Source organism: Pseudorca crassidens, chromosome 6 (genome assembly GCF_039906515.1).
Source record: "Pseudorca crassidens isolate mPseCra1 chromosome 6, mPseCra1.hap1, whole genome shotgun sequence".
In the NCBI taxonomy this organism is placed as follows: Eukaryota; Metazoa; Chordata; class Mammalia; order Artiodactyla; family Delphinidae; genus Pseudorca; species Pseudorca crassidens.
In genome coordinates, this window is record NC_090301.1 from 86,779,190 (window position 1) to 86,795,445 (window position 16,256).

At 35.5% G+C, this 16,256-nt stretch overlaps 1 protein-coding gene across 1 annotated transcript in view; it reads right to left on the reverse strand.

Moving 5' to 3' along the window:
* The window catches only part of KYNU (kynureninase), a 91,375-nt gene that overhangs the window by 33,907 nt on the left and 41,212 nt on the right, over positions 1-16,256 (reverse strand). The window contains exon 9 of the mRNA XM_067742050.1: positions 362-460. Coding sequence (XP_067598151.1) covers positions 362-460 — 99 coding nt within the window. The remainder of the gene's footprint in view (positions 1-361; positions 461-16,256) is intronic.

Genomic DNA, 16,256 nt, shown 5'->3' on the forward strand with positions numbered 1-16,256 from the left:
TTGATTCCATAAGAATTATCTTTACTTATGTAGAAATTTCACAACATATCAACAAAAAACTCAGATCAATTTGAATTAAGTTCTAAGTGTGGAGCTTTTTTTCCAGAACCTCCTGACTTTTACAGAGCAGCCAGGGAATTGAAGGAATAGTATTCTATAGAGGATGGAAATAGCAAAATTTAATAACCTATACTATTCTATCATGTGCTCTACAGTTAACTAGAGTCAGAAAATACAGTAATGAAAGAAATGGAGGTAAGTAATTCAAATACTTAAAATTGGCCACTGATCCAGTTTTACATTTAGATTAACGTCAATATGGAATAAAAGAATAAAAATATATTAACTAGTTTGTTGATACCTTGTAGGAGCACCAGCAGGCAAAATCAACTCCCCACTCATGTAAGTGGAGTTCAACATTTCCAACTGCATGTGCCAGATCAAAGCCAACCAAACAACCCTGTGGAAGAACATAATAAATTTTGAATTCACTTAATGATTTGAAATAGTAAAGACAGTATACTTAAGAAAATCTTTGACACACTGCTGTACCATAAATATAGTTCATCCTTTGGTACAGTGACCCACAAAGTATGAGTCACAAAGTCCTGGGCATTCCCAAGACCCTTTCAGGTCAAAACAATTTTCGTACCATGAAGAAGACATTCTTTGCCTTCTTCACTGTGTTGACATTTGCAATGATAATGCAAAAGCAATGATGGGTGAAATTGCTGGCACCTCAGCACAAATCAAGGTAGTGGAAGTTTGTACTGTCATTGTGTGTCAAAGCCATTCAGTTACAGCATAAAAAAGTTAATTTCACTTCTATATCTCCTTGATAAAAGTATAAAACTAATACATTTATATTAAATCTCAATATCTTAATTTTCCTGTTTTTAAGATTTAATGTGGGAATTATGCATAAGACATTTGACCATATCCTGAAGTAGGATAGTTGTCTCAAAGTAATGCACTTATGCAATTATTTGAGTTGCAAGCTGAATTAGCCACTTTAGCTTACTGGAAAACCGTTTTTGCATGAAAGAGCAACTTATATACAAACAATAGTAGGTCATACTTAGGTATTTGACAGACATATTTTGGAAAATTAAATGAGTCTGTCAATTTAAGGAAAATAACTCACAGGATTTGTTGCCAAGGAAAAAAAGTAGTTACCAAGATAAAGTAGAATTTTGGAAAACTTGTATCCACTTTTATGAATATGACCATTTCCCAGTATTTAAAGATATTTCTGATGAGTTTAGAAGTAATATATAATTTTTAAAAGAACATATACTGAAATATGTAAATACCAATATTTGTAAAATATGCATAATAATGAACCAATATTTTCCAAATGACCAACGCTTATTGTTACATATCATGCATGGATAAAAGATCTATTCAAAATGAAAAATCAGCCAATGGATTTTAATGTAACAAAGCGTAGAAAGATCAGTGGTTTGGTTTCACATTTCATACCACAACTCCCAAGAAGTTCTCACTTGTCAAATTCTGGTGTAGTATCAAAGATTATTCACAATTAACTGAAAAAGCTATTAAACTACTTTTGCTTTTTCTAAATATATATCTGTACAAGGTCCAATTTCATTCCTGTGGTTCACAAAGGAAAAAAAAAAATCAAGAGATTGAATGCAGAAGATATATAAAACCAGTTGCCTGCTATGAAGCCAAACAGTAAAGATCTCTATCTATATAAAATATCTGCCAAATATAAAACATTCCTTTTATTGTTTCTTTTAGAAACTACAGTTTTGCTTCCCTAACAATATATTATTTATGTCAATATGTAATGGGTTTGCCACTTTTGTCCTAAAATAAATAAGTAAATGTATTTTAAAATTCTGTTTTAATTAGAAATACAGTAAATATAGATAGATATAAACAACATTAAAACCTCTTTGAGGTGATCAGTGATTTTTAAGAATATAAAAGGTTTGCACTACTAAAAAGTTTGAGAACTGCTGCTTTAGTATATCCTGTTAACCTGAAGGAGTTAATAAAATTTTCAGTTTATCACTTAACCCCACATCATGTCATTTAATTTGATCAAGTCTATGCATGCTGTAGTAAATTGCCTTAGTGGTTCCGATTCTACATCCCCTCCTGTATCCATGTCCCTTGCCACGTAACTTTTCAGTTCCTTCACTGAGAACAGGGTGCAATTCTCTGCCACTGGGATCAGTCAGGTGACTTGTTTTGATCAAAGGGACATCAGCACATATAATACAAAGAGAATGTCCTAATCACTTGAGTGATGAGGCTTGCTCTCTCTTGCCCTCTGCCACCTATATGAGAAGGACTTGCTTCGGCCAACCTACTGGCCCAGATGGAAGATGAAAAAATTGTGGATCAGAGTCATCCTCCCCTGGGCTCAGCCTGGATTCTACTCTCCCACATTCTCTTAGTTGGCCAGAGATGCATGAGTGACCTCAGCTGAGATTAGCAGGATCCCTGCAACTAAGTCCTGTCTAGATCAGTTGACACAAAGGTGACCCATAAAAATGATGCTGTTTTTGACTCTATACTGTGTTCTCCCTGTACATTGACTTGAGACCCTAACAGTCTCTTCCTGTCTGACTCTATTCTGTCTCAATTAATGACATGAATTTTTTTAAAAAGCTGATAGTTAAATGGGGGTGATAGTTCGCTTTGCAAACATGTCTTACCTCTGAGTTCTTCTGTTGTTAGCTTACTAAGAGCAAACATAATAATTACATTCTTAAAACTTGTAGACTTCCTGCAACTTCGAAGAAACACATCTATGGATTGAAGTTTTTGAAGTAAATAATTGCAGAGGTACCAATTTTAGATTGTTCTAACACCTCTTAAGAATAAATAACCCCAAACTGCTATTACAGGTACTTTCCCCAGAACAGAGGGATGCAAACCATGACCTGTTCTTTTTTTTTTTCTTCTTTTTTTTTCATGACCTAGTTCTTAATGAATAAAGTTGTATTTGAGCACAACAATCTCGTTTGTTTAGATATTGTCTATGGCTGCTTTTGCAAGCACAAATGAATCACTGCAACAGAGACCATATGAACGAAAAAGTCTGAAACATTTGCTATTTTGCCCATTACAGAAAAGATTTGCTGACCCCTGCCCTATAGCATTGGTTTCCATAGAGAAACTCAATATATTGGGGAGTCAGTTAATTAGAAATCTTACTGTAATGTGGCCAGAACTAGAACATCATAAAAGAAAAAGTTCTTACAGGTATTTTGTTTCTAAAACACAAAAAATGAGCAATACATGTCATAAAAATATGACAGATGCTTCATGCTAACACAAATTTTTGAAGCAATAGAAAAGAAATACAGTTAATCTCCATCAAGATTTAGAGGTCATCAAAACTGAGGTTTGCAGACTAGGTTCAATAGATATATATACAGAGACATACATATGTGCAATTAGTTTGTATTTTAAGATACACTTTTAATATTGAAATTAAATTTGGGGGAAAAAAGTTCTGAATTTAAAATTCTCTTTTTTCTCACCAACACATCCAATTAAAGTGCTTTTTTTATGAAGAAATTTTTACAACTTAACTTCTCTGAGACAAGTTTTTACAACACAGCTTTTCTTAGAAAACTCAAGGAATAAAAAGGCAGCACTTTTATTATCAATTATTTATAAAGAATGGCACAATGAAGAAACCATGAAACTTCACCTACAGTATCCTGTTATTAAAAGCTCTGTGGTCACATCTGTGGCACGATGTAAAATAATCACTTGTGGCTCCTACAGTATGTTTTAATGCATGTACAATTCTTTCCCCATGGGTGGCAGAGAACATAAATTATTAAAATGTGACTGTTTTTAGGAAATGACCGTAAGATACAAACTTGCATGAGATCATCACAAAGCAATTTTACAAAAGTTTCACTAGATGGCAGCATCTTAAAAATAAAGAAAAAACTAATAGTTCTCCAAAACCTCTGTATAGCCATACAGTTAACATTTTCATTATTTTACGAATAAGAGTAGGTAAAACAATATGAATGTGTGAAAACAGACCTCACTCTTGAGTGCATACTTTATGTAATTTTAAAAATAGAAATCAAATATTTTTCAACAGATTTTTATTAAAATTACCCACAATTGCTCAGACTCTCATTGATACAAGGACAGCAGCGATGTTCAGCCACCGTGTCACCTGGCTTTACAGTCAGTCCCCAAACTATGGCAGTAGTCTTCTAACCATTCGGACTACTTCCAGCCTGCCTTCTTCCAATGAACTTTCTAAATCATACATTTGGTTATAAGACTTCCTGTGTCCCTTCAAAGATCTCCCCATTAACTTGAGAATGTAACTCATTTTCCTTGGTATGGCTTTTAAAGACCTTTATGATCTGGTTCTTTCCAGCTTTCCTGTCCCGGGTGCCCTACACGTACTTTCATTTATTCGCATAAACTGTTCTCTGTCTCTGGGGTATTCTTTCCCTCCTCATTTGCCTGGGTAGCTCAAATTTTGATCACAAGATAACTTCCATAGGAAGATACCTTTGCCAAACCCTCTTGCTTCTCTCATCTTACAGCCCTGGTTGCATAAATCTCTTGTAGCAATTTTCCAATCTTAAACTGTCTTCTATTTTTATATAATATGAACTCAGATAATTCAATTGTTGAATAAGTAAGTAAAAAAACAAAGTCATACAATTGTCAATAAATATTCTGTAAACTGAAGCTAAATGTTAAAATATTATTTGATATCCTTTATTTCTGTTTCAATTTTATTGCATAAACCATTTATTCAGGCTTGGCATATTTTAAAATGAAGTTTCTTGGACAGTCAAAAGTAGTTTAAAATATATTTAAAATCCCTTTCAATAAAACAAGGAATATCATGACTTTTTGTCTTTGCCATCTTTACTAGCACAATACTAAAAATTTTTCTAACCAGTGGAATAATACACAGGGTCTGTGCTGAGATTTCCAGGTAAAGAGCTAGATCACTGTCTCTCAAATTTAGTTTATTATTTGTTTATTAATTAAAATGAAATATGGAATAGTACAGTTTAATTTTATCCCTTGTAGCATTAAAGTCCTGATAACTTTATTGATTTATTCTATAACAGATTGGCTTTAGACAGATATTATTAGTTTGTTCTTTCTTCACCAAAAAAAAAAATCCTATAAATTATGAAGACCATCAATAAGTAGCAAATTTGGTGGGAAAAGGGTTAATTATATATTTGTAGCTATACACAGAACTGAAAGTCAGCTTGTATGCATTTGTGTGTTCAAATAATTGTTAAAATAATAAAATACTTAAGATAGGTAAGTAGCCTTTGTCTTTGAGCCAGTTGAGTAAGCGCCCAGGTTACTTAGGAGGTACCTGCAAGAGATGCCTGTCACACAGCCTGTGGTCATTCATACATACCAGCTGGGTGCATGTCCAGACTTCAGTGGATGCCCTTGGCAGTGGCATTAGCATCATGGTGGGTAAATTACAGGGGCCTACAAGTCCCTTCAAGGCTAGTAATTGGATACTAGTAATAGGAGTGTGACTTCTCTCGTGGCTGTTTATGGGAACTACAGTTTCCACACCATACTAAAGAGATCTTTATGTATTCTAAATATCACTCCTGTTTTGATCTAAAGTCACAGGAAACAACTGAAGAAGTACATTGCTATAAATTTGAACAATATTACCTTAAATAGAAAAACTGATGGGAAAATTTGAGGACAGTGAACAAAAATTTTTAAAAATGATAGGAGTGTGTGTGTATGTGTGTGTGGTTGTTCAACTCTACATAGATGATATGGACAAATGATGGATTAATAACAACAGGTTGGCTAGTTAGCTTTGATTCTGGGATTTCCCAAGGAAGCTCACAGTTAGGGAGGTGTTGTTGACTTGTATTGGGGAGGGTGAAAATGAACAAGAAGCACATGAAAGGTGGTAGGGTTTCTTGCCATAGTCTTGAAGCACTAAAATTTGTAAAATTTATTCAAGTGCTATGATTCAAAAAAATCCACAGATGCTAAGTTAAAAGAAAAAAAAGTAATATCTAGTAAAGATCTCTGTAAGAGATCTCTCTACCATCTCTGTAAACATAGTATATCATTTCAGAGTGAATTTTTATTGTGAAAGTCTTTCCTTTCATCCTAAAATTTATTGTGGTCTTCAAATATCCTTCTCACTTTTTTTTTTTTCTTTTCATCCAACTCTGGTTATAAGCAGGAACTATGCATTATTTCTTAATACTGTGTTTACTCTGCACTTAAAGTCAATATGTAATTTGTATTACAGTTTCCTTCCCCAAATTATTTAATACAGCTGTCTACTGTTTTTTGAAATACTATGTTAAGCCTTCACTTATTTATATCAATAGTTTTATGGGAGTAACTGTTCCTCACTATTAAAACATAAAGCAATACAAAATGAGAATGAACTTTCACAAGTTAAAAGGGACAAAACACAATCTTCCAAGTGGAACTGCAGGGAATATTTTAGAAATCAAGTAGCTTGGCAACCAGAACCAAAACTTAAAATTTTCTGTAAGGCAGAACCTGAATGCTACTCAAAGTTATTTTAGTCCTGAGGCTCTTATAGATAATATATGATACCAGAAAAACATAAGTAATCAGCATATGTACTGCAGGAGAAAAAAAATACACACAGTATTCCATCCAGGAAGCTAGTGACTTGATAATTCTAAATGTTCATATTAAGTTCAGCAGCAAACACGAACAGAAAGAGGAAAAATTGGGAGGGTAGACAAGATTCTACCCGAGACATATGATGAATTACTCCAAGGTTAAGGTCTAATAATTTCAAATGTATCTTCTATCAAAATATTATTTTAAAATGCAAGTGTACAGAGAAGGATGGTATCACAAATAACCCTTAGTCTACATGATAATTTGAGTAAGAAAGCTCCCCCATTGTCCTAGAGCTATTGATTGATGGTATTTATGCCAAAATGTATATACAGCAGAGACAACAAGCCGTGATAAAGTGAACATTGTTCTGTGCCTCTCATGTGGGCTATTGCTAGGGATTTGGGGAGCCATGACTATACTTCTCGGTTTCCAGAGAGCTTAATTTGGAAAAAGATAAGATATCGAATAAGAGAGAGTTTTGAATCAAGAAAGAGTCTTTCATGACAAAGGTTGTGCATAGATATCAGGGAATTAATTAAATTAAAAACGAGTACCTTTAACTTGAAATCAAAATGAAATCAGAATGAATGCTTTCACTCAGTGACTTAAAAACTCTGGTTTGGATTCACGGGTAAGCTAAAAAGTGAAAGTAGAATCAATTCTGAAATATTCATTTATTTGTCAACCTGTGCAAATTAGACTAATACAGTATTAGGATTTTATTACCCACTTATATCAAGCCATACTTCCATATTTTCAGAAAGTATAGTAACTTATAGTTACCCAAAAGAAAATATGAAGGAAGTATCCTGTTGGAAAAGTAAAGTAACGGGGTGGAAATTTGGGAAGAAGATGATGGACACAGGAAAACTAAGGAGCTTGTCTTTGGATGGAAACCTTGGAGTCCTGAATGGGGTGGTAGAACTCTACTCAGGTGCTGAAGATGGCCAACCTAGTGCATTTTTGGAGGCCTTTCTGGGCTCTGTTTATGTCACAGGAAATGGAACCTGAATGTTTTTTTTGAAATTAATGTATAACTCAAGGTGCCCTTTGTTTAAATTCCAGAAGTGTTTTAGCTGTGGAACTTACACAGCAGGCCACGTAGCCCATGGGGAACACTGGCAACCAGAGTCTGGAATACTAGCTATGTCCTAATAGCTATGTCCCCTAGTTCTGTGAACAGATGCCTGGAGAAAAATGATAGCTTCCGAACTTGAGTGGGAAATTTTCCCCACACTATCTGACTTCCTCTTGAATTTGCAATATGTGGTTTTGACCCAATCGTAAGGTAAAATGAATTGGAGCATATATAACTCTGTTTTTTGTGGTATTAGACTGGATTGATTTTCTAAGACATTTTCATGGATTTGTTTTTACCCTTGTCGAGCATTAATACAGTCTAAAGCAGTTTTCTATATATATGTCTCTATGTCCCATATGATTCTTTAAAGGCAGACACAGTGGGGTTTTTCTTAATCTATTCTCTCTCTGTCTCCCTCGCTCTCTCTGTCTCTCTCTCTCTCCCCCTCTTAAATCCTGGAAACTGATATTAAGTGAGGGGTCAATATACCTGTGAAACAATGAAATTTCTTGAGAATACTCTGCAACTCAGCTACCATTAGAAGGTTCAGTGGACTTCCTGTTGAAATTCTCCCTATTGTCATGTAGATTAGCTTCCCAGTCATATAGGAGTTTGTAAGCTCTTAATTAGAGGGAGGGCACCTGCAAATACATCTAAAGGCCCTGAAGAGCTGCTAACAGGAATGACAATGGGGCAATCATTGGTGGGAGCTATTGCCAATAGAACTACCTAAGAGAACCATCAGAAGGAGACCCACCAGTGTCTTGGGGCATCTCTGAAAAAGAGCGGTTGGGAAGAGTGGGTTAGAGGTTCCGAGTTGGGCCACTATTGAATGCTGGCACTGAATAGAATCTTATTCAGCAATAATTCTGTTCCTTATACTTGACATCTAGGGGCAAAGTAAAAATTGTGGTTTTCAATATTCTCTAAACTGAAGAGACAGTTATATCAACCATAAAGACAAAGGTTTCAGGCTCCCATGGAGAAAAATAACCAAGAAAGAGGGCTATATGTATTTTCTTTGACTTTCCAAATGTTGAGACCTCTTTGCCCTTACACAATCAGTTTACAAATATAAAAGGAGAAAATATAGTGGAAAGAGAGGTATGGTATCGGCGCCAGACTCCAAGTCTAACCTTTACTGGCTGGCTAAGTCAGCTTGAGCAACTGCTTAACTTCTCTTGGACTCAGTTTCCTCAACTGAGCCATGGGAAAAGCTCCCTATTAGGGTAGCTGAGAATATTGTAAATACTACATGCCAAGTGCCTGAAGCACAGTAGGTCATCATCAGCACCTAGTATTATTCACATTTGTACAAAGCACTATTGCAGAAACTAGATTCATCCTTTTAGCCTGGCTTTTTAAAAGTAAATATTGATGGGACTGGCAAATCCAGAGATGAGAAGTAGAAAGTGGGGAGTGTTAGGAGCATTTTGCTAATGAAATTTAAGGAGGGAGGTATCAGTTAAGAAGGTTTGAGACAGAGCTAAGAGCTAAGAGCTACATGGGGAGAAAGAGTAAAGGATTTGAGAGAGAGGAAAAGCAAAAAAAAAAAAAAAAAAAACCTTGAGACCCTAAAGTGTTGTGTAATTTACAGGTAGAAATGTCTTACTATCTAATAGAGTGTGCTTTCAAGAGTAAATTTCAGCTGTTTCTTTTACCAGGAAAAAACAGCAATTGTCTCCTCTGTTTATGGTCAGAAGTAAGTACAAAACCAAAGAAGAAAAATAAAACAAATCAAGTAACACTGTTCTCTTCTGGAGTCTTTCTCCAGCTGGCAAGGATCTCACACAAAATATAGTTTGTTTGATTTATTTCAGATACTCAAGATGGGAAAAATAGCTCAAGGTAATTTTTCAAGCTTAATTTAGTTCATTTAATATTTAATAACTTAATGGAGCAGTCTGCATGCCCTAAGTGTGTCAAAGAGTAGAAATGGAGTTTGAAAAAGAACTCAAATTTTACAAGTATTTTGATTTTTAGAGCAATTGACCATTATAAGTAATTCTTCAGAATTTTCTGATTCTAATTAAATGGGAGCATAGTTATGTCTTTTATGCAATGTGTGATCCATAAAATCAGCCTAATCCATTCTTGCTGATAACACACATTTATCCATTCACTGGCCAAACAGGTATGCACTTAATGATAAATGACTATGTATGTGTAAAGCACTAGTATAAGCCTGTGAAGTTTGTAGGGTCCACCCTCAATCAGTCATTGAACACACTATTGACAAAAGCTTCCTAAATTTCATAGTTAAGATAGGCATAGAAATAATTACAAGATACTGCAAAAGAGGACCAATAATACATTTTCTGTCATGCTATGGAAATACAGCAGGAAGACAGATTTAGCCTGACACAGAGGAGCAAGAAAAATTTTATGATGAAGGTGAAGGATCACCCCCTCATGTTTCTACAGGAGTTAGTCAAGAAATATATGAGTTGGGCCTATAAGAAATACTCCACTTTACCGTTTTTGGTAAGAATGCTGCAATGTAAGCAGAAATATATACACCAGCTGTCATTCTGCTTCAGTGCTGAGGTCAGTAGGTAGACATGGCAGTTGTGTTGAAGAACCGAAGTCCCATCCAATGGGCAGAGCTATGATTCAGGCTTGCCACTTGTTATCGTACAAGAAAGATGGTCTAGTGTTGCCAAACCTGTAATTTGAAACTAGGAGTTTTTATATGAAATCTCTTGATCTGTCATTATTGGCATGTGATTAAAAAAATGTTTAATGTATGATGTTTGCATATACAAAGAGGGTTAAACAAAGCAATTCTCTAGGACAGATCATAACCTGTGAAGCAGGTAGTGGTTGAGCTAAGCTGGAGGAACAGAATCTTCATATGTGGGAATTCTAGGAAGAGGGAAAGCTAAGAAAAAAGGCCTGGAGACTGAAAGTATGACATCCGGACAGAAAACATTCAACACATTTGGTTTAGTTTAACTATTAGTATGTGAAGGAGAGCAGAGGAAAATACGATACTGATAACTTAGGTATATGCATAATCATAAAAGACTGAAGTGTTTTTTGTTTCTTTTTTGCGGTACGCGGGCCTCTCACTGATGTGGCCTCTCCCGTTGCGGAGCACAGGCTCCGGACGCGCAGGCTCAGTGGCCATGGCTCACGGGCCCAGCCGCTCTGCGGCATGTGGGATCTTCCCGGACCGGAGCACGAACCCGTTTCCCCTGCATCGGCAGGCGGACTCTCAACTACTGCGCCACCAGGGAAGCCCTGAAGTGGTTTTGACTCTATTCTACAAATGGTAGAAGAATGATGGTCATAATTTGGGAAAGACATGAAGCAAGGGATCAAATAGGGGATACATGGGCCTAATCACAACCTTCCCAACAATGGGCAGTTACTTTTTGCATGGGTGGTGACTTTTAACCTTTACGTATCTACTTTTATCTACCTGTCTTGTTATAAAGTGGCGTTAAAGCAACTATTTAATTTATCCATCACATGAGAATGGTACTGTATATCAAAGAGAGCCCCATTTAGATGGGAAATGAAAGTACACTCTTCCATAAGATATTTTACTAGTGATTACTATGCCAATCTAAATGGTCAATTTCTCAACCAAATTTGCTTATATTATTAAGTTTTACTTACATACTGAACTTGATAATCTTGCAAAGAAGCTTATGGGATAGTTTCTGAAGATGTCACTCTTAAATTTCTTCCCTTAAAGCTACTTTTTATAGACAATGTGATAGTTATCTTCTTTGTTTACCACCTTACTTAATTTGCTAGGAAAGTGAACATTGTCTCTTCAACTGAACTAAACTTTGATATCCCTAATCTTGTTTGCATAAACAATTTAACTGATTAAAGAAGGGGGGAAGTCCCTGGTGGCACAGTGGTTAAGAATCCGCCTGTCAATGCAGGGGACACGGATTTGAGCCCTGGTCTGGGAAGATCCCACATGCCGCGGAGCAACTAAGCCCGTGCGCCACGGCTACTGAGCCTGCGCTCTACAGCCCACAAGCCACAACTACTGAAGCCCGTGTACCTAGAGCCCGTGCTCCACAACAAGAGAAGCCGCCGCAGTAAGAAGCCCGTGCACCACAATGAAGAGTAGCCCCCACTCGCCGCAACTAGAGAAAGCCCGCACACAGCAACGAAGACCCAACGCAGCCAAAAATAAATTAATTAATTTAATAAAACATTTCTTAAAGAAGGGGATCATGAAGAAGGACATTAAGAGAAATCTCTCACATTTTATTGGGGATTTTTTTTTCTGGGGTCTTCTGAAATTCCACCTACCTTGATTGCCATGAGACACACTTTTTCCTTTCCATTCTTATGGTGATTAGTGAATAAATTAAAACGGGTGTGTACATTTCATGTTGTAACACTTTAATTTTTCAGCTTAACAAAGACTTAAATCAGCCTTTTGTTGGTCAAGTGGCATGAAAAATATGGGTTTTAGCCTGGGTCTAAGACAACTTAAGTATTTTATAAAATGTATATCATCTAAAAAAACCCATAAATATAATATTTCACTTGGGGGACCCTGGGTTTAGATGAGGCTAGATCTGGAGAAATAATTGTCCACCATGGCTTTGATGAGAGTGGTTGCCAAAGCAACAATCCTGATTGACAACTGAGAGTCTTGCTTTTCTCAAATCTGTAATTCTAAAACATCTTGAGTGCAAATTTCTCTTCTGTTGAGAACTACTCAGTCTTTCTCACATGGTCCATTTAATGAAAAGCTTAAATTAAAACATCTGATGAAAACTTCTTAGAGACAGCTCAAAATTTTTAGATTCTTGGGCACTGATCCTTACCAACATATTTTGACTTAGAGACTCCAGGCTTCTGCTTGGATAACCAGGATAGTTTACTTTATATTTCTAAACAGAATAATCCTTCACTATTCCCAGAGTAAATGATGTATAGTTAATGGGACATTCCATCTAAACTTTAGGTCATTTTTCTCTTCTCTCTCTCTGTCTCTTTGTCTCTGTTTCAATCTGTCTCTGTTCTCTCTCTCTCCCTCTCTCTCTCTCTCTCTCTCTCTCTCTCTCTATATATATATATATATATCTATATATATATACATATATATATATATATATTTAATCCTTGGATTCTGTGGCTAGAACTAAATCTGGGTGGGATAGCAAGAGCTCAGTATAGATCCTTCATTTCTGATGGTTATACAAAATCTGTCTTTAATAACAATAGGATGATAAGATTAAATAAGAACAGTCTCTTAGGAGATCAGAAAAATATTTCATGTAGTATGAAATGGATCTGCTCTCTGGTACCCCTATCTTTTGAACTGTATCATGATAGCGAGTTTTAAAATTCTTGCATAGAGACTGCAACTGACTCTTTACTTTTGCCTACCCATCTAATTCCTACCCATTCCTGTAGGCAGGGAAAATCTTTTTAAAATTAAAACAAAACCTAGTTCTTCCATTGTCTAAAAGCTTTTAGTGGCTACCTGTGGCACTAAAGAGAAGCTCAAGATGTATAATATGGCTTAGTGGGCCCTTCTTTACTCAGCCTCTGTCTGCTTTATAAACTCATTTCTTGTCATATCTTTTCTAACTATCAAATTATACAATCTTTTCTACAATCAAATTATACTGAAATATTTGCTTCCTTGTAATTCTGTCATTTTTTAACACTATCTAGAATGGCCCCACCATACTGTCCACACCCTGGAGGGGATTTTACCTAGTTAACTCCTACTCATAATGTTAGAATTGGCTCTTGTCTCATCTTCCCTAAGAAGGTCAGGCTGACACTCCAGGCTAAATTAGGCATTCTTATTTAGAATTCCGTTATTATAATTTACTACTCAAATATTTACTGATAGAAAGAATGTATAAAAAATTAAAATGCATATCGCTCTGCTATAGAGAATATAGAGATAAGATTCTTTTTATGCGCTAATGATAAGATCCTATTTGGTGAACTGGCAGTGACTTTAATGAAAGAATGGCCGTATCAGTATGATTTCTAGTAAAGATTACTTAATATTGAACATCTCAATGTTAAACCTTTTTGGAAAAGGTTAATTTATTATGCATAAAAATTTCATACAACATGCCAGTTTATATTATAGTTATATACAAAAGCATCAGGTACTGATTTTTCCTAACTGATTGATTGCTCAAATCCTGATATCTCATGCAAGTATTACTGATATTATTCTGTTGTAATAGTCCATGAGACTTGACTCCCAATCTTCAGTACTGGAAGCAGCTCAGCCAAGATAATGTTGAATTTTGAGGCTTGATCAATCATTTGTCTCCTACAAAAGTCTGAAGACATTTTTAACAATAATTTAAACTTTCCCTGAAGGTAAATGGGTGGATCAGTGAGGTGACCATTTATATATGAGTGTTATTTAGATACCTCAGTTTTTATTAAATGATACTAAAGCTAAAATGTCTTTCTTTTTTATAATGATGTCTTTATTCATATTTCTGCTTTCGTCTAATGTTCTAGATCCAGAATTAATTCATTTTGTTTTTAAAATTGTTTGGGCTGTAATTGTGATTATTATTTATTAATAATTTAGGCAACTTATAGTTAGGTCTAAGAGATGTTTGTACTCATACCCAGTAGAGAGTGACCCATAACAAGGTAGAAGCTAATAAAGCAAAGCACAGGTTTGCAAAATTCAGTCTTCTTTTTGGCTATCATTTGCATTTCAATTTTCAGTAGGCTAAAAGAAAACTAACATGCCAGCATCCATATAAGGTAGAGTAAGATAGTATAAAACATGTGATAAATAAGAGAATCAATCATTCATTCACTCAAAAATATTTATTTGGCACCACTGTCTGCCAGGTACCACGAATTCCAGAGTGCTGTAGGCCATTTTATGTGGCACTGGAGAGGGAAGGTAGAAAGCAAGCAGTTGGCACTGAGTTTTTTTAGGGATAAGATTATTAAAATTTTTATCAGTCCATTACCCAGTCTTTAAAGTTTTCAGTCCAGTCTATTGAGTCCTAACCATACTGCTTAGATTATTGTTTTCTTTTATAATCTAGAGTAGGAGTGTCTAATGAGAGTCTTTAGTTTAAAGTTCTTAATATTTCACTTTCTAAGGATTCATTATTTTTTTGTAGGTTGGATATGCCAATGTGATATTTTTATATATTGATAACATTTACTGATTACTTACAATGCACTAAGTACTAAGTGTTTTAGGGATAGTTCCTTGTTTCTCACTAGAACAAATCAATGAAGTAGGCACTATTACCTTCCCCATTTGTTAAGTGGAGAAATGAAGTCATATTGGTAAATGAATTAAGCCATTTAAACTATTCTAGAAACTAATGGAAAGATGTGGGTTCAAGGCCAGGTGTGTCTCTGTCTCTACTATCTAAACATTTCATTAATGCAAATGCTATACTGCATTTCAGAATAAGTATCCTACTCCATCAGCAACCAAAAACGCCTGAATTCCAGGTGTGGCAAGGCTAATAACTGTTCCTCTTAAGCACACAAATACACTTAATTTCCCAAAAATGACCATGTGTTAGTCGAGGGAATATAAGTGGAAATAAATTTTTTCATTGTTAAGCTAATGTTTTTAAGATGTTAGTATTCCCCTTTAAATCCCTTTATCCCATTTCTTTGGCTGAATAGTGACAGAAGCTCTAGGGTATGAAAGCCATAGGATACAACCCTGAACCACTGGTAACCTGAATCATTGCACTGGAGAAAGCTGATCCCTGACTGCTGCATGAGCAACACAAAAACATCTATCACAGTGAAGCCATTTATGGCTCTATTTAATTGTTACCAAGACTTAGTCTACTTTATACACCAAGAGTTTCCATTGACAGTAATTTCTAATTACCTATTTCTTATCATAATTCAACTTGAGAAATTATAATTTGTGGGGAGTCTATTCATTTCACCAGATGATATAGATTTTCTCTTTATTTTGCTCTCTTTATATTTCATTATGGAGCCTAATCAACTTTCCATGAATTTTTTTCAAATATTTTGTGAAATGAGGCAAAGAAGAAAATAGAAGAAAGAAAAAAAGAAGGGAGGGAGGGAGGGAGGGAGGAAGGAACAAAGGGAAAAAAAAAGGAAAAAAATTAAAGAGGGCTAGAAGAGGAAAGAGGGAAACAGATTAGAAACAATGATGCTCCACGGGGGTGTAATTGGGAAATGCAAGAAGTACTATCGGTAAATTAACCCCAACCCCTCTTCTCAGCCTCTCTTTAATATAGGGCCATAAAAGCTAAAAACTCCTTTACTCATGCTTCTTTGAAACTACTACTTCAGAAGGCAATGAATCATAAACAGGAAACTGCTAAGTTTTTCTGGGAAAGACTTTGCACTTTGGATGAAAGGGACAGGTAAAGCTGTACTGCTACTTCTCCCTTCGTCTTTCTCTCTGCTGTAAATAGAATTGTGATATCTGGATTTGGGACAACTCTCCCTGTGACCATGACATGAAAAGACTGAAGAAAATATAAGAAAGCCCTGGAGATGTCACACAAACACTACTCAGTTGCTGAGTGCATCCTAGCAGCCTCCTGCCTCAAGT